The following is a 19284-nucleotide window of genomic DNA, read 5'->3' as shown; positions in this document are numbered from 1 at the left end:
TCTTTTTTTTTCCAACCTCCAGTGGTCATCACAAGACAACATTTTCCTGACACTGGAAAAAAAACAAGTGGTTAAGCCATTTCATTAACTCCTTACAGCAACATTTCTTGAGGAAGAAAAGATTTATTGACAATGCATATCCAAGTTAGCTACCTTTCCTTGCCTCCACATTGGTGTCTTATTGATATGCAAACCATTAAGGCCATTAGAGATTACAGCAATTATATATAAATACTAAAGATGTTTCCTGGTCTTTCATGTTTTTTGTTACATTCACAATACACAGCAAGTATGGAGATCCAATATACTTTGAAAGGTTTTCCCCAAGCTTTTATATTTAAAGAGACAAAAGTCACACATTCCTAATCCATGACAGCAAGCACAATGACTGCAGATAAAGAAAAGAAAGAGAAAAAATACATTTTAGTTACCTTAGCCTATCTTTATCCCTGGTGTCACAGGACTAACACAAAATAAGTAAACACATACCCGGGCCTATGGAAAATACGGCCCAGACCGCAGAATCCTTTATAAACGCATTCTATGAACACCTTCAGGAATGCATGGATCATGCGATCCCAAATAAAACCAAGACCCAATCCTCTAAAGGCAGATGTCCTGTCTGGTGGACCCCAGCCATAAACAAACTATACAATAGAAGGAGGAAGCTACTAAATGATAGAGCAAAATCCCAAAAAGGGAAGGCATCTCTGATCAGTATTAGCAAAAAACTACGGGCACTCATAAAATTGTCTAAGGCCAGCTTCGAGAGAAAAATTGCACAGGACACTAAGGATAATCACAAGGCTTTCTTTAGTTATGTTAGGAACCTGGGTGGGAATTCCCAGATATGCTCAGAATTAGTCCAAAATGACAAAAAATACACTGAACCCACAGACATTGCCAACATCCTAGCTGACAGGTTCAGCGCAAACTTCTCCCCCCCTCCCCACCAAAAGGGCAAATATCTATCCCAGCAGAGTGCTGCCCCCCTGACATCTCAGATGCTCAGGTAAGAGCCGCCCTCTCCAAAGCAAAAAAAACAGCATCAATGGGACCAGACGGTGTCCCGGGCTGCGTCCCACATGAACTCCAAGAAGAGCTAAACCCAAACATAAAACTACTGTTCAATCTCAGCTTTACTACAGGATATGTGCCCAAAGAGTGGCGTACAGCAACAGTGGTCCCTCTCCATAAAGGTGGTGCCTCAACGGATCCTGGAAACTATCGCCCCATAAGCCTGACTAGCTTGGTCTGCAAAGCTATGGAAAGGATCATCATGGACCTCATAAATAAAGATATTGGGGACCTACAAACACTGGATCCTACCCAGTTCGGCTTTGTTAAGGGCAGATCCTGCCTCTTAAACCTGGTTGATTTCTTTGAAACAGTCACCAAGGCCATTGACGAGGGGAAGGTGGTCCACACAGCCTACCTGGACCTCGCAAAAGCCTTCGATACAATACCCCACTTGGGCATTATAGATAAGCTCACCAGCTTAAATATAAACCCCTATGTCACTAGATGGATTGCAAACTGGCTCAAGGACAGAACCCACATGGTTAGAATTGCTGGAGCCATGTCAGACTCCAAACCAGTTACAAGTGGTGTCCCACAAGGCTCAGTCCTGGGGCCTCTCTTGTTTGGTATATATTTCTCGGAGGTACAGGCCAACACGGAAGGACTGTGGCTGACCAAGTTTGCAGATGACTGCAAACTGGGCGCCATAATTGACACTCCAGCCGACACAAGCATCCTCCAAAAGGGCCTCATAGAAACAGACAACTGGTGCCAGAGCCATGGCCTCAAGCTAAATGCCAAAAAGTGTATAGTCATGCCCTTTGGCAAAAACAAAGTGCCCACAAATTACCACATAGGTGGTAATCCATTAAGTACAGAAGAAGTAATTAGGCACCTGGGGACCCAAGTTGATAGCAATCTCTCATTTGACAACCACGTGGCCAAAGTGGTTAGAAAAACATTTTATATAGCCCACCTAATCATGAAAGGATTCACATCTAGATCAGGGGAGGTCATCGTGCCTCTTTACTCATCCCTCATCAGGCCCATAATTGAGTACAATGCCCCTTTTGGGATGTACCTTACCAGACACCTGCAGCAACTGGAAAGACCCCAAAAGTACCTCACCAAGAGGATCAAAGAGCTCAAACAGATGCCATATGCTGCCTGGTTAAAGAAATTCCAGCTCTACTCAGTGGCATACCGCCTGTTCAGAGGCGATCTGTGCCTGACGTATAAAGCTATGTCCAACCCGGAATTAATGGACATGCTGCACCTCAGAAAATCCAAATCCCATCGAGCTACGTGCTCGAGAGACTTGAACCTCAGCACTGAAATAAATAGGACATGCTGGAGGGACAGATTCATAACCCAGAGGCTCCCTTCACTCTGGAATAAAATCCCAGTCCAGGTTAGGCAGAGCCCCTCATTGACTCTCTTCAAGAGTAATCTTGATGAGTGGATGGGAGATCGTAGGTTTACCCCGGGTATCACTTCTGTGTCACTGTTAGACAGAGGCACAGTATACTAACCTCGAAAAAGGGCATAGCAAAATAAATTTAAAATGGGTGGCGAAAGCCAAACACATTCTGGCTAGGCTTATAAATGCCCTAGGGCAGATAGCCTAGTATGAACCTATGAACCTATGAAAGTAAGCAAGCGGATTGCAATGGAAACTAATAGAACAACTCCAAAGCTCTCCATAATCTAGAGGAGTCCCTGTGCTTCTTCTTCTGGCTTTTTCCCGGTTAGGGGTTGCCACAGCGGATCATCTGTCTGCTCATAATTGGCAGTGGAGTTTTACGGTGTCAAGTTGCCAGCACGGCGCCCAACCTTCCACAGAAGGCACACACACACACACACACACACACACACACACACACACACACACACACACACACATAGGGCAAATTTAGAGTGTCCAATCCACCTACTACATGTCTTTGGGATGTGGGAGGAAACCGGAGCACCCGGAGGAAACCCATGCAACCACAGGGAGGACATGCAGACTCCGCACAGAAGGCACCCCAGCCGAGAATTGAACCGGAGAACCTCTTGCTGTGAGGTGGCAATGCTAACTGCTGCACCACCGTGGCCACCCCTAGAGGAGTCCCTGTGCTAATGCATGAAATTCATGACACTAATTTAAGGTGCTGACACCGAGCCAAGACAGGAATCCTAAACTCCTACATGAACAAATTTGCTGTACTTGGTGGATAGTGAACATCAGCTGCTCTTTGTTGTGCAATCTGCCATAATATAACTACAGTTGTAATAGACTGATGTTTACAGAATTCTGAACACTATCATATAGTATAATTCCAAACAGGGCTTTATCCTTAGTTAGTACTACACAAGGTTCTTGCTTTTGTTATCAAAAAGCAAATCAGATTTCAGGACTTCTAGCAAAAAGGAAGTGTTGTTGATTAACAAATGCAGCAAACCATCAGCCTGTGCACTGTCTTTTGTGTAGCTAGTTAAGTTGTTGATAAACTGCAATATCCTCAGTTTAATATCACTTGAAAGGGCTGACAGAAACAATATATTTTCTGATACCTTTCTCAGGAGAATGTAATTCATTACATCAGATGTTATGTACAAGATGTCAATTACCTTTAAAAAAATTCATTACTCCATTTTCATCAAGGGTAGCAGCATCAAACCCTTCTTCATCCTCACAACGGTTTGGAGCCCCTGTGAAACACAAAAAAGATGAGTAAAAGACATGTCAGCAAGAAACAGCTTCGAATTATCTAGTTTCAATACATTATGGTTAAACTGGTGTAGATGTGTATTGTGCTAAACAACTGAATTAGGGTAGCTTCTATTTCTTAACACGATACTGGTAGTGTGTACTTGGACTGTACTTCGCTTTTTTCAGATGTTAAGAGGAATTGCTTTTCTATATATACCCAAGTTGTATGCACTGTAGACCTCACAATATTGCTGTTAGCTAAAAGTAAATGTGTCAGATTATTTTTATATGCCTACAGATGACCAAATGCCATTTACAGAGAAAGATGAATGTGACACTATTCATCATTTCTGAGCTAAAAACTTCTCTGTTGAATCCCTGTTCATACCATCAGAATTTTCCTTTCCCTGTTTCATATTCTTGCTCTCTTTTACACATATTATTATGACATCTGATGCAGCAGGACACAAATAAGCTGCTGTAGTGGCATTGAGCATATTTCCATGACCAGCCAAAAATGGATAAAAATGCTGAAGAGATCATACATTTTGAAAGATGTGATTAGGGCCAAAACAGGTTTGTAAAGAAAGCACCGCACTTATTAAAAGGGTATTTCTCCACTGTTCCCCTAATAAGTATAAATACCACCTTGTGTTTCCACTGAAACAAGGTAATTGTCCTAGTGGAACTAACCTTGTCAACAAAGCATAAATAAATAAATAAATAAAAATAATTTGTGAAAATGAATTCATTTTTGAATGCATTTGCACCTACAGTTGCTTACTCCATGGACAAAGAGGAATAAACTCCTGATTACAACCCAGGTGATCTGAGTTCAGTTAGCAGCTCAAATGCTATGCTCTCCTCGGAGAGAAAGCTATCATCATGTATACTAGCACACTGTCTACTGTGAGCAGGGTCACACAGACGTACTGTGTGCAGGGGGGGGGGTGCATCAGTCACGGTGGTGTAGAGAGTACATTACAATAACATTTCCTCTTTCCCATCAGATAATAATGGAACTCTCAGGAATGAGGGGGTACACAGTTAAAATCCTACCCCCTAGAGTGCAGATGACAATTACTGCTTTCACTTCACTTTCTCATCCCAGAAAATGCATGAGCTGTAAAGCTCTCCCTCTGGGTAATGAGCATGCTCATTAGATTGGACCAGGAGGTATTAGCTCAAAGGTCAGTGCAGGGGTTCAGGCCAAAAAAACAATAGAAAAGACAAAACTTTTACTCTTACGGTTGTTTAATAAGACTTGAACTCTATTATATCTTTGTATTCATGATTATTGTAAATGCCTGGTTTTAGCCTAACAAGCAGTATGATCATATTTTCAATTCATCTTGCGCACAGCTACGAGACTGACTACTGGAATATCTTGCTCTGGTTATATCTACACAGTTCATTTGTGTTTGTTGACTTTTAAAGGTAGTAAGACTATTTGGTCTTTTCCTTGTCACATAAATTAAGGCTCTGCACTATTCCAAGAAATACCTTTGCTTTGTAAATCGTATTTTCATGCACCTTGGTTAGGTGTTTACCAAAATCAGGTGTACTAAAATATCTCTGGAATTAATGCTGTATAATTAAGAAGGAAAATAAAGCAGCTTACTGTATGAGGGTTACTGGCTTCATTCTGAAACAGTTTAAACAGCATGTGTTAAAATGCATTTGATTACTTTGAATCTGTTTACATAATGTATACAAAATCAATTCTGAGTTCATTATGTTATATTTGCAGGCAAAGGCAGAAAAAAGTGAATGTAAACTTATCCAAAATCCTCGGTATATTTGTACTGACAAACCACAATCTCACTCCATACTCAATAAAGCCTGTGTCTCCATACAATGGCAGAGAGATCTGAAATTAATTAATTTCTGCAGTGCAGAGTTCTGATTTAAAAAAAAAAACACACACACACACACACACACACACACACACACACACACGCACTACTCTGCTCACAACATGAATACTCAGCAATAGCTCCATCCAGTATTTGCAAATGACCAAGAGAAGGATCTATTCAGGGGATTAATACTTCTACAGTCATTTTTGTTTAGTCAGATGTATTTGCTTGATATATTGTTTCTTATAATTATTTGCTTTACTCATATCACAAAAATGTATGAGGGTTTGAAATATATTGTTTTTTATGCACTCCAAAATCAATACAGACGATGACAGGTACGAAAATGCTTTTTGTACACCTTCAACGCTGTAACTACATGAAACTCACTAAACTCAGCGTATTTAAATGATTGGTATACTTGAGTTAGTAGCTTTGTGAAAAGTAGGCCTTCCTAGAAAATAGGCATCCACCTTTAGTGCACTAATCTTAACTATAATTCTCTCTCTTTTTGCAGACATCAAGAAACTATGTTTTATAATTAATTTTAAAATAAAATCAAAAATCATTTCTCACAGCACTGCACTTAGTTACATTTGAGTGGTTTCATTGTTTTTTTTTTTTTTTTCATTTTTAGACCTTAATTGTTAGCACTATTATTTTGTGAGCACTCATTTTATAATATAAATTAAATGTACAATGCTCTGATCAGTAGTTCATCAGAGTTAGGTTACTAGGTAGAAAATACTGCTCTTCCTTATTTACTACTCACTATCTGCATTGCAATTCATAGAATTCTATACTTCTTAAAACTAAATGTCCAAATGGGATGCAGCTGAAATATGTTGATGGTCAGCACATAAGTGTAAATAAAATGGGATATTGGCCTTATTTTATATTTGTTTCCTATCTTAATACCCACTAGGCATAAGTGCCCCTTTTCCAAGGGAGGTCTGGCATAGTTTTGGTTAAGTAACATAATAAGAATCAAAAGGTATGCTTCTGACAGCTGTAGGTATCAAAGTATATTCAGCAGATGAAAGTCCATTTGAAGTTTGTTGGCTTGCAGCTCATCTGGAGGTTGTTGTCTTAATCTGCTGTGTGGCCAGCTTTGCTTTTCAGTATACAATCAATAAAAAAAAAAAACAGAAAAGAAAGTAGCCCAGATTTGTGGCCTAGAAGGATAAATCCCTGACTACCACCCAAATGGCCCAAGTTGGACTGATGGCTTGAGCACTGTGAGTGGACAGCTTATGCTGCCTCAGCCATTCCTGGGTAGGGAAAGGTGGTTTCCTTTCAACTGATCAGCCATATAAAAGCAGAGGTTTGCACTGCCTAAAATAACCAGGGCCAAAGATGTGAGCTTGCCAATCCCAAGCTGATGATAGTGGCCCACATTAGGGTAGGGGTGGAAGCATCCATGTACACAAGAATGCCTTGCAGTAATGTGGATGCTAATGTCAAGCATATGTGGCAAGGTTAGATCTCATTAAAATTCTCTTATTTTTGAGATGCATGCATGCCTCGAAGAAGCCACCTCCAGTTGTCTCTTACCTTATCCCGTACATAAGAACAAGTAGGTTTAAGACAGGCAGATAGGAGGAAGCTAGATAGTTAGCAATTATGGAGGTAAACAGAACCAAGAGAGAAAAAGTCAAACAATGCAGAAAGAATTTTAGAAAACTTTCTAAAATGTGAAGGGATTTAGTTTTCATCTTGAATTTTAAAAGTTTTACAAGTGATTTAACTTGTCTTTTGTTTCTTCTTTCACAAAATAAGTTAAATTAACTGTATAACCTTCTCATTTCTGAGAGTTGCATCATCATCTGATGGGAAGCATGAAATGTTATTGTAATGTACTGTCTACACCTTTGTGACTGATGCACCAGCACCCAGCACCCTCCCCCTGCACTCAGCACCTCTGTGTGACCTTACTCTGCCCCACTGTTCTATAGCAGAGCATGTGCTAGTATAAATGATCCCATCTCTCTCTCTCGCTGCAAGGAGAGGATAGCAAGATTCACCTCTTTATTTTGGTATTTGAGCTGCTAACTGAACTCAGATCACTTGGGTTGTAGTCAGGACTTTATCCGTCTATGCCCATGGAGTAAGCGGGTTTATGTTACATGATCGAAGTTTCAAAACTTCAAATCTGATATGGTTGACACCATATAATCAAAGTTTTGAAACTTTGAAAATGTAATAAAACACAACAACCTACAAAAACAAACCATTTAAATGCTTCAAGCTGGGGGGCAAGGCCCCCTGCACCCCCACACCCCCTGCTACTTAAATATACCAACTCTGAGATCGCATTACAGTGCAGAAAAGGGAAATCTTCCCTTTCTGTGCTGTATGGAGATCTCTGTTAAAAGATTCAGTGTTTCAAAACTTCAATCATATGGTGTCGACGATATCAGATTCGAAGTTTTGAAACTTCAATCTTCTGATATAGACCCGAGTAAGCAACTGTAGGTGCAAATGCATTCAAAAATGAATTCATTTTCGCAAATTATTTTTATTTATTTATTTATTTATTCAAACAGCAAATTTCCCTTAAACCTTCTGAAATGCCCACTCTAAGTACTGCATGCTGGTCCTTGCAGTTAGTGACATTGCTGTATTATGTGCCATCAATTAGATGAACTGTGCTTTCACTCTTTCACCACTATCATTACTTCCTTTAGATATAGCTTATAAAGTCACCTAAGTAGCAGCTCCAACTATAATGCAGTGTGTGTGTGTGTGTGTGTGTGTGTGTGTGTGTGTGTGTGTGTGTGTGTGTATGTATGTGTGTGAGTGCAAGCACGTTTGTCATTGTCTATATAGACAGATAAACAACACCATGCCCAAACACTGTACTACTGCCTTTTCTTCTAACAAAGTCATATATCTTGAGACTATGACAAAAGCAAGCTACAGAATTTAAGGCTATGCTTTATCCTGTAGTCCTGAGTTTGATTCCTTCACTGTCTGCTTGCGAACTATGTGACTCTGAGTAAATCACTTAACCATACAGTATTCCTGGCCACCCCTGAAAAACAGTAATTGTACTTAGTGGGCTTACCTTGTTATCAGATAAATAAATAAAATAATATAGTATGGTGAAAAGCAGCTAACAGAAAAGTATAAGTGTTTTGAAGCTGTATTTCTTTTTTCTTGCGGATGATTGAAAATCAGCTTCAGTAGTTTTTGATTGAGATCACGGAGCAGCAGAGAAATTTGTACTTTCCCTACTATAGTGTGATCTCAGGGTTAGTTAATATGATTAGGATGGGATGGGGGGGGGTGCAACATGGGATATTTGCTCTTTCTATGCTGTGCTTCAGTCTCAGAGTTGGTATATAGAAATTGCAGAAGGTGTGGGAGTTCTCTGCAAAAACTTTTTAAAATTTGTGCCTGGGTTTTTGTCGAATGTTTAAGACTGGATTTTTTTTGAGGATTTGGAGTTGACATATACTCATGTATATGTGTGTGTGTGTGTGTGTGTGTGTGTGTGTGTGTGTGTGTGTGTGTGTGTGTGTGTGAATATATATATATATATATATATATATATATATATATATATGTATACACATACATACATAGACATGCAAAAATATGTGTATATAAACACAGACACGTGTCTATGTGTGTACATCTGGCCAAAATGGAGCTTGTCCTGTAACAGGCAAGGTGACATCTGGCACATGGCACTGTAGCAAGGATGCAGGTATTCTGTACACTCACAATCGTGCAACCAGTTCTTAAGCATAATATTAGCTTGTTTCTTTGTCAGATGACTTCTTGCAGACATCTGACAAAAAAAATTGAAAGATGTGCAACCTTTAATATACTACAGAAAGCTACTTTACGTAATGTATACTCACATGCTGTGATGCAAACACACACACACACACACACACACACACACACACACACACACACACACACGTATTCATGTCTATGTACATGTTTTGTAATAGATGAGACTGAGTGATTAGAGGTAGATGGTATTAGTGTGATTAGGCATCCCAAATATGTGTAATGTATTGTGTAAAACAGGCAATACTGTTTTGTGGTGGAGGGTAATACATTTTCTACCCAGCCATAACACAGAATTTCTCTCTATGTATCAAATTTATAGTAAATATGTGAAGAAGAATGGAATAAGTTTATAAAAAATAAAGTCTATCTGCTTGCTCTATAAGAACGTTTATGAAACATAGTCAAATGTATACCTTTTCAACTATTACTAAAGATGTAATAGTGGCAATATATAACCAAATACTCAAGTCTGAAACAGTGGTATGTAATTCTATCAATGTGAAAAATACATGATTTTACATTAAAAATCATTAGAATTATATAGAAGAGGTATGGCATCTCTATGTGCAGAAATGTAGAGTGATTGCAGGATACAAAGGATAATACATTAACTTGGTAAGAAGCTGTTTTACTATACATGTTAAACTCAATCTGCCTTTCTCAAAATGTGTTAGGTAACACAAAACAGAAAATAGTACACATAAAAGCAAACCCATTTTGTTTTTTGGGTTTTATGCTGTGCATATCTACAGTCTAAATATAACTGCAACATAGGATGTCATGACCTCAGTAAGCGGTTGTATCTCATTTAGAGATGATAAATTATCTTCTCTTGGGATAGCACTGATGTAACACTAGAACATGGGTGTTATCATCTGCATTATTAGTTGTTCCAATAAATGGTGTCCTGTTAAAACACTGATCTAAAAGATATATATATAATATATATATATATATATATATGTATATATATATATATATATATATATATATATATATATATATATATATACACACACACACACACACACACACACACACACACACACACACACACACACACACACACACACACACACACAAACACACACACACACACACACACATATATATATATATATATATATATATATATATATATATACGTACTTTGTTTTCATTTTGCTGCTGCATGGTTAACTCGTACAAACAAGAAATAGTGCATAAAATGTCTGATTTATGTTTTTTCTACTCTTCTTGGTTCAAATGCTTCATACCTGAATGTGGTACATGCTCACATGTCTAATGTCTAGCTAATCACACTGAGTCGATAGCTGAAGTCATATTAGTGGTCTGTAGCCACTCTCTATGCTGCATATCAGCTTCACACACTGTTTGAAAAGCTAATAACAAGAGCATCGATGAAAGTAAGAAATGCACATACACACTATATACTCACCAAGTGGTTCTACGCCTCCATATGTCTCACTATCTTGACCTCCAGTGTCATTGGCACGGGATTTTTGTCTGGTAAGAGAAAGAGACAGAGAAGAAGGGCACATGTAAGAAACAGATGAAAAATAAACATCTCTGCAAATGCTTCTTATGTCTTTGAAGGCAAGGAAGAGGAAAAACAGAGGTATAGGTGGAATAATAACATTTGTCCTTTTAACCCCGAAGTACAGCAACTCCAAACCCAGCATAGTGCTTCTCTTTTAATATCATACATTTTGATCATGTATTTGTTTTATCATTTGATATCTAGGTAAATGCATTGTTCCAAATATCTTCTCCCATGATCCAGATCAGAAGTAAGGTCAACCACTGAGATACAGTAATTAATTCAAATTATTCAAATGTGTATAAGAAAATGCTTTACTAGCTAGGACACTTTCTTAATTTTTACAGAACTTCATGATGTATACTTTTATCCCATATACATGCCTACTACAAACCTGGAAAGAGACTAATACTGTATGTAGATTGTATTTCACAGTTGTGTGTAACAATACTTAGCATTCTGCCTATGTGTATATGATGTACAGTTTACAGGAAAAAAATCAGTTATTCAGAATCAGAATGGGCAACAATAGAATTAATCAGCTGGTATAAATAAACAAAATAGTAATGATTCAGCAAATAGGACAAGGGTCTTCTAGTGAGGACAAATATAGTGCTCATTTTAGTCACAGAACTTCAAACAAGACACATTTTTTTTAATTTTTTTTCCTATATCTTCTAGTCATTTCACAGATTTACTCTGTTGCTTGCAGTTTGTTCAAAAGAGACAGAATTTATTTTTAAGTTCATATCATGATTATTGCTTGAGAGTCAGTGAATCATGTTGGAATGCAGCTGACTTGAATCTTTAATTGTGACAGAAATAAGTCAACAGATGTAGTGCTTTGAGCCAAAACATAGTTATAGCTCATGAACAGATGGGGAAAATGGCAGATGAAAAGCTAGATTTGTGATCCAGAATTTGATCACAGATTCCTGATTATGCAATTATCTAATATAATTTTAGAACATGTCACAGTCAAGTGAAAATAAAGCAGCAAAAGATACTTTATCATCCAGTCTAAAACTATGTTTATCTCCAGCCTTGTGTAATTAAATCGGCTTTTTGTATCAAGTTAGATGCGAGCACTTCACAGAATGTAAAACTAAGATACGTAAACGTGCATGGGTGAATGCAAAACCAGTTAAGTCTAAAACAATGGAATGTGATGATGTCATATGGGTTGTAACTGCCTAAATTGAGAGAGCTCTGTGATGTCTTCTCAAGACATACTGCACACTAACTTCTCCCAACTTCTCTGTTTATATCTACATTTGCTTCCTTGGTGGATGCATTTCTATACCAAACCAGTGAGGAAGTATGGGATTCATTTTACACAACACTGAGTAAAGACAAATTTTTGTTCTTGCTTTGGAAGGAAGAAGGAAGTTTAAGTAACTGTCACAGGGTCATACATTTAGTAACAGAAGAAATGCAAAGCATGATCTCCTGGTTCACAGGCTAGTCTTTTAGTATTAAACCTATCCTTTTTCAGTATAAACTAACACAGCCTGCGTTCAGAAAGTTCCAATTATTATGTTATCCCATTCTGTCTTTTAGTGGTTCCAGTTCACTACCTGAAAGACCTTCATGGTCTGGTCATGCCACCTTCACGAATTACCTGTCCACATACCCAAAACATTTTTTTCCAGGGTGAAGCCTAAGGGAATGAGATTAGGCCCTCCAAAAGTTCAAATATACTTGTCATAGCAAGAAGACGATATGTAGTATTAAAGCAGTCTTTCTAGGATATGTAAAATGCATTTATTTTATTTATTACATTGTGATATGTTCTGATGATTTGAGGATTGTATTCTGGAAGGTACCCAAGGAACAGATATGTAGCCCAGTCAATAATCATATTTAATGAAAAATTACATAGGTGTACGTACATTTCTACAAAGACTGTTAAATAAAAAAAAATATGTCATGGTACTTAATGAATATTTATTTATGTAAGTATTTATTTACTTGTTTGTTTGCTTTCTTGATAACAGGGTTGAATCAACTGGCCTATGACATTCTGTATTGGAAACCAATACAGAAAGCTATGCTATGTAAATTATTTATATTTATCTATCAATGTGTATATATATATATATATATATATATATATATATATTTATTTATTTATTTATTTACATTTGTTGACCGGGAGTATCCGAATGGACGTAGGTCCATTTTCAGCGGAGGCCCGGGGAGAAAAGCTCCACAGTTAAAATAAACAGACAGTAGTTACATCGGATTACATAGAGATTAACAATTTAACATAGCAATTAATTACAAACATATTTACAGATGAAGAACATAGTACATCAGTAGACAACTAGAATCTTTATCTGCGAAGTACATAACAGACATTAACAAATGTTACAATAAGAAGTTCCTGCTGTATAATAAGTGCTAGGCTTATGAGCATCTGAGCTTGCTATAATCAAGGTAGTTAGTGGGATGGAAAGAAAGGTAGTGGTTGGATGGGGTGGGTGATATTAGAGTGGGAGTTGCAAGGGCATAGCCAGCATGTTTTTAGGTGCGCTTTTAGTAAAGTTTTGAAGTGGGTGCATGATGGTATGGAGGTAATTGTGGGTGGGAAGGAGTTCCATAATTTGGCTATGGTGCAAGAGAATAGTGCTTCACCAGCAGAGTTATTGGCTTTAGTGACCTGCAAGTGATTTTTGTTGCTGGATCTTAGTGGTCTGGTGATGCGATAGGGTTGGAGTAGATTCTGGAGGGATGGACATTTAGTGTATGGTTTACTAGTTTGTGGGCGAGTGATAGTTGATACCATTGAAGGAGGTGAGGGAGTTCAAGCCATCCCAGATCAGCAAGTGAGAGACAGTGGCGAATACGGTAGGATGACCCTGTGGCGAATTTGGCAATTTTGTTGTAGCAGGTCTCTAGCTTGTTTAGATCGCATTGCCTTAGGTTGGTATATATTGGAGAGGCATAAAGTAGGGTGGAGATAAGGTGGGAATTTGCTATTGAAATCTTTGCTGCTTTGGTGAGAAGTTGCTTATTTCTGTATAACTTTCCTAGTTTTTTGTGGACTTTTTTATGGTCATGGATATGTGAATGTCAAATTTTAGTTTATATATATATATATATATATATATATATATATATATATATATATATATATATTTATATTTTAGTTTTTATATATATATATATATATATATATATATATATATATATTTTATATATATATATATATATATATATATATGTACACACACACACACACACACACACACACACACACACATATATATATACAGACACACACCCATACCTCTCAACCTCTTAGCATGAGAATTCTGGATAAATTTAAAAGGTATTTACGTATTATCGCAACCAGATTTCCAAAGAGGCAGAAATCATTATGTCTTGCTGGAAGTATTAATGTTAACCATAAAAGGGGTGCTTACAGTGTAATTTCTCCAGAGATGGGGTCTAGGTTAAACAATGTGTCTGGAATGTTACGGAATGTGTATCTTACTTCTCTGCTTGAACCCCCATCCATGTGTAGGGCAGCTACTTTAAGCACTAATACACATTTTGGTATACCTTCTTTCAAAGAGGTATTTAAAACCGGCTGACCGAACAGAGGTACACTGTCACTGACATCCACAACACTTTTGTGTATTTGTACAAAACCACTTCTGTCAGGGACACCATTGTCATTTGCTGGGAGTACAAGGCAATGATGGCTTTGTTGTTCATGAGCCAGTGAATGATGGACAACAAGCTCTATGTAATGGCTGCCTTCTCTGTCCATTACAGTCAAATTGAATTATTCAGTAGGACTAAAGTCATAATCAATAATGGAGTTTTTGCCAATGTCCAGGTCATCGGCTTGTCCAAGAGGAAAGCTGCCACCAGGACATACCAGCTCAGCGACAGTCAGTGTAATCACATCGGTTGGAAAAATGGGGATTGTCTTTGATGTCTTGAATTTGAACTTCACCTGCAAATACCTCCAAAGGATTTACAGCAACCGCCTCAAAAATCAAAAATAATTAACCTCTAACGTTGGTCCCATCTGCAGAGAAATAACACGTTTGTACACCCCTTTAACAGTTACGATAAATGTTTCTGGCAAGAAATAACAAATTATGCCACTTTGGAAATCTGGTTGCGATAATATGTAAGTACCATTTAAAATAATGGGTTACAAGGGCAAAAAAGCAGGGATAGAGTTCAAACACTGCTCTTTATAAACTTAGGACATAGAATAACAAGTTTTGCATTATCATGCATTTTCTGAAGGATATGAAGTCTGAAACTCAAATGTCTGCCATTGTTTAACTACTTCAAATCTCAATGATTTGCAAGAAAACTGCAAATTTTATGAGAAACAGACCAAAATGTGATGCAAAAAATTGGGACATTCTTTGAAATTCTGAACAGCTGAGCAGTATGCAGACACACACACACACACACACACACACACACACACACACACACACACACACACACACACACACACACACACACACACACACACACACACACACACACACACACACACACACACACACTTACATTAACGTTAAATTGGATGTCTTTTAGACATGATACTTACTGAGCAGAAGTAATACAGTTATATCAGAAAGCTGCAGATCAGCATAATATGTGTTCAGTGATTGTGTTTGGTACAGACAGTAAATGAGCATTGGTTAGGCTAAATTACTAGAAAGCATACTAGACTAATAGTATTATCGGACATGTAACAGGCTGATATTAATGAGTATAATATATAGCATAATCGGTGCTAAGTAATGACACTAAATGTCAAGGTTATGTCACTGAGATCTGCATAAACAAAAGTAATAGACAGCATGTTGTGAATGCACTGAATGGGTGTAACAGAGTGGTAGTGACATACTGCAATAAGGCATGTTACAGTGTGGTACAGGTGAATACAGACTGTGAATCTCTGACAGATCCAAGTTTTTAACTTTACATTTGGCAGGCAGTCTTTTGGATTAGGCAGTAAGACTGGTAGTCATCCGGATAATTATTTTCTTACATTATACATTCCACGGTGATGCAGTGGTTAGCATTGTCACCACACAGCAAGAGGTTCTCCGGTTCAATCCTCAGCTGGGGTGCCTTCTGTGCGGAGTCTGCATGTCCTCCCTGTGGTTGTGTGGGTTTTCTCCATGTGCTCCAGTTTCTCCCACATCCCAAAGACATGCTATAGGTGGATTGGACACTCTAAATTGGCCCTAGGCATGTGTGTGTGCCTTCCGTGGAAGGTTGGGCTCCGGGCTGGCAACTCGACAGTGTAAAACTCTACTGTCAATCATGAGTGGACAGGTGATCCGCTGTGACGACCCCTAACCAGGAAAAGCCGAAAGAAGAAGAAGAAGAATACATTCCAAGCTAAGTATCTATAGATGTAGTTTCTGTATTAGTTAATGCACAGATTTGAAAATGCATTTCTGCACTGAAATCTGTTTATTTTACCTTAAGATTTTAGCTTAGGAGCTTCAGTATAAGACAGAACAGTTTGGGTAGTTATATTATATTCCCATAGAAGACAAACAGCTTTAAGACATATGTTTGCAAATTGAGTAGTGCTGAGTATGGTTACTAGCACCCAGACACTAATGGATTCTAGCAGTGTGGTTGCAAGCATGCTCTGCCCTTCCTCACACTCTTGGATAATTCATGAATATGTTCAAGAATTAAATGGTTTCTGTTTGTGTTCAACAGTTTTAGCTTGGCAGATTTGTATACTCCAAGTATATGCCTGTCTTTTAGAAGTAGGACTCCCTAATTTATCATTGTCAATGAATGTACTGCTAAAAGCAGTCAGACTTTAGTGTATTCCTTCTTTCCAGATTACAGAATTCAGAGGATCTGCTGCTATAGTGCAGGTAACTAATGCTGTCAGTGATATTTGATTTTTTTTTTTTAACAGGATTTTGATAGTCCATTCAAAAGTCTTGCTACTGATTCAGGTTTACAGAATAAATATCATTTCAGTAGACCTTTGGCACTATTATAAATGCATATGAATCTAGATGGAAACTCTACAGATGTAAAATTATGTTCATGTAGTAGCAGTTCTAATGTTTGAACTAAAATTCATTGCATTTGAATTGCTTTATTTTGACAAACTGTTGATGTTTTCTGACAGACTCTGTCAAGCATTAATAAGAAAAGGATACATTTTTAGGTTAAACAGATTTTTTTGTGCAGATTGATGTGCCATGGAAGCTTGAAAGCCCTGTCACATGCCAAAATGGGAGGAATGTCAGTTGGTAAGGGAACTGCAGTGGGTTTAGCCCTGTATTTATATCACAGTTTACTGAAAGAACAAGTTACAGACAAAAGGTCAACACTTACCATCTTTTTCTTATTTCTTATTTTTCATTTCTGGAAGAATACATCTAGATTTACATGTTTATAAATGAATACACCTAGATTTACAAATTTTTCTGAGATGGCTACTATATAACTAAAAACAGTTGCCAGTCTTTTTATTATCTGATCACCTGCTTAATTCATTTATGTGCCGTGAGATAGCAAGAGCCTATCCTGGAACTAAGTTAAAGCACTGATGTGTATGGAAGTATGCTATGTGCATGCATATAAAGGCACGCACACACACACACACACACACACACACACACACACACACACACACACACACACACACACACACACACTTTTGCAGACACAGCAACTAAGCATTTGTAATTCAGGTAACATTACTAATAAATACATTTTCTGCATACATCTTGTCAATGTGTACAGATTCTTTTGTAATATAACATATATATTCATGTACAAAGTTCATATATTTCATATCACTTATGCCATATTTAACTCAGTTTGGATGAAAATCAAACATGCAAGTGCTGAACTAAACTTAGGAAGCTCGGCTAAAGTACATATAAAATAAACCTCCATACACAGATGAATCATAAGCTTTCAATATACAAATTTAAATGATTTAAATATTAACAAAATAACATTAGTAACAAAATATAAACAGAAATTCAAAGTTATCAATAATTCTATATCTCAACATACAACAAAGCAGCATCAACATTTCTGAAAATAATTATGTATAGAATGCAGTACATTATATAGTACATGCTTTCAGTATCAAAAAGTAACAATCCAGTAAGTAGTGTAGGTCATGCTATAAGTGCATACACATGCCTATGCTTTGGAATGCAAAAAACTAAATGCAAAGCCAGAGTGTTTTACAAGTTCAGCCTTTTCCCTTAAATTAATCTTACTTCAGAAATGAAAAAGTAAATTAACATCCTAGAAATGAAAGTGTAAATTACACCCAATTTTTTTCAAAAGCACATACTAATCCAGAAACGCACACACACACACACACACACACACACACACACACACACACACACACACACACACACACACACATATGCACAGGCACACATAAACTTTAAGACAACGCAGATCACTAAATTCTGCAAAGATTTATAGCCAGTCTTTAAAAAGCAAACCTATCTACTTTGATATGTTAAGATGCTATGCATATACAGTTTATGTGAACCAAATACTGTTATTTTTCATTTCACTCTAACTTCTCTGAGACAAAGAATGATGAGATGCTTAAAGTTATCTGAACAAAAGTACAGAGAATGCAGGATACTTAATAGTGGTAAAGGAAAAGCCAGTCCCAGAATGCAACAAAGAAACAGGGCTTGCAGGCTGTCTCTCATTGTGTTTTTTTTTCAGCTGTTGTTTACTCTTCTGTCAGTAGACTGCAGGCTGAAGTTCTTTCTCGGTGTCTAAACTCTCTGAATATCCTGCCATTTTTATACAGCAGAGAGGAAGTTTCAACACATCACTTCCAAAAGGATTACTCATTTTGGGAAAGTTATGCGCCCTGCTCCCCTCAATACAAATTAAAATGTTCTTGGAGTGTTTCAGTAATATGCCAGCAGTTGCCTAATCATGTCTACTATCCATTTAGTATACCTTACAGGAAAGTAAATTATGCCCAAAATTTCCATTCTGAAAGATCTGCTCAATTAGATAATTGAAAAACACTGCATAAATTGTTCTTTCTAATTACTAGTGATATTTTATTTCTGTTCCTTAAATAAAGCACTATAAATTTGCTTAGACTTATAATTCACACACACAAACACACACACACACACACACACACACACACACACACACACACACACACACACACACACATATTAACAAGAACACATACATATATATGCATTTATGTACCTAGAAAAGATTAGGAGTTATATTCTAACCAGTTAGCATCTTCAAAAATATACAGAAATATTAAAATATGTACTAATTTTGTTTTTATCTTTTGTTTTAGATGCATAATAAAGACTACAAGT

The 19284-nt window shown here is 37.3% G+C and overlaps 1 protein-coding gene across 1 annotated transcript in view; it reads right to left on the bottom strand.

Annotated features, from left to right (window-relative positions):
• Positions 1-18724, bottom strand: part of LOC122803407 (hemopexin-like) — a 56119-nt gene extending 37395 nt beyond the window's left edge. Inside the window, exons 1-3 of the mRNA XM_044073009.1 lie at positions 18572-18724; positions 10820-10887; positions 3634-3714 (exon numbers count right to left, since the gene is read on the bottom strand). Of these exons, the coding sequence (XP_043928944.1) occupies positions 3634-3714; positions 10820-10887; positions 18572-18636 (214 nt within the window). The 5' untranslated portion in view covers positions 18637-18724. The remainder of the gene's footprint in view (positions 1-3633; positions 3715-10819; positions 10888-18571) is intronic.
• Between the last annotated feature and the right edge of the window lie 560 nt (positions 18725-19284).

This window comes from Protopterus annectens, chromosome 5.part1, assembly GCF_019279795.1.
Source record: "Protopterus annectens isolate FY-2018-M chromosome 5.part1, PAN1.0, whole genome shotgun sequence".
Classification (NCBI taxonomy): Eukaryota; Metazoa; Chordata; order Ceratodontiformes; family Protopteridae; genus Protopterus; species Protopterus annectens.
This window is presented reverse-complemented; position numbering and strand designations above follow the sequence as displayed.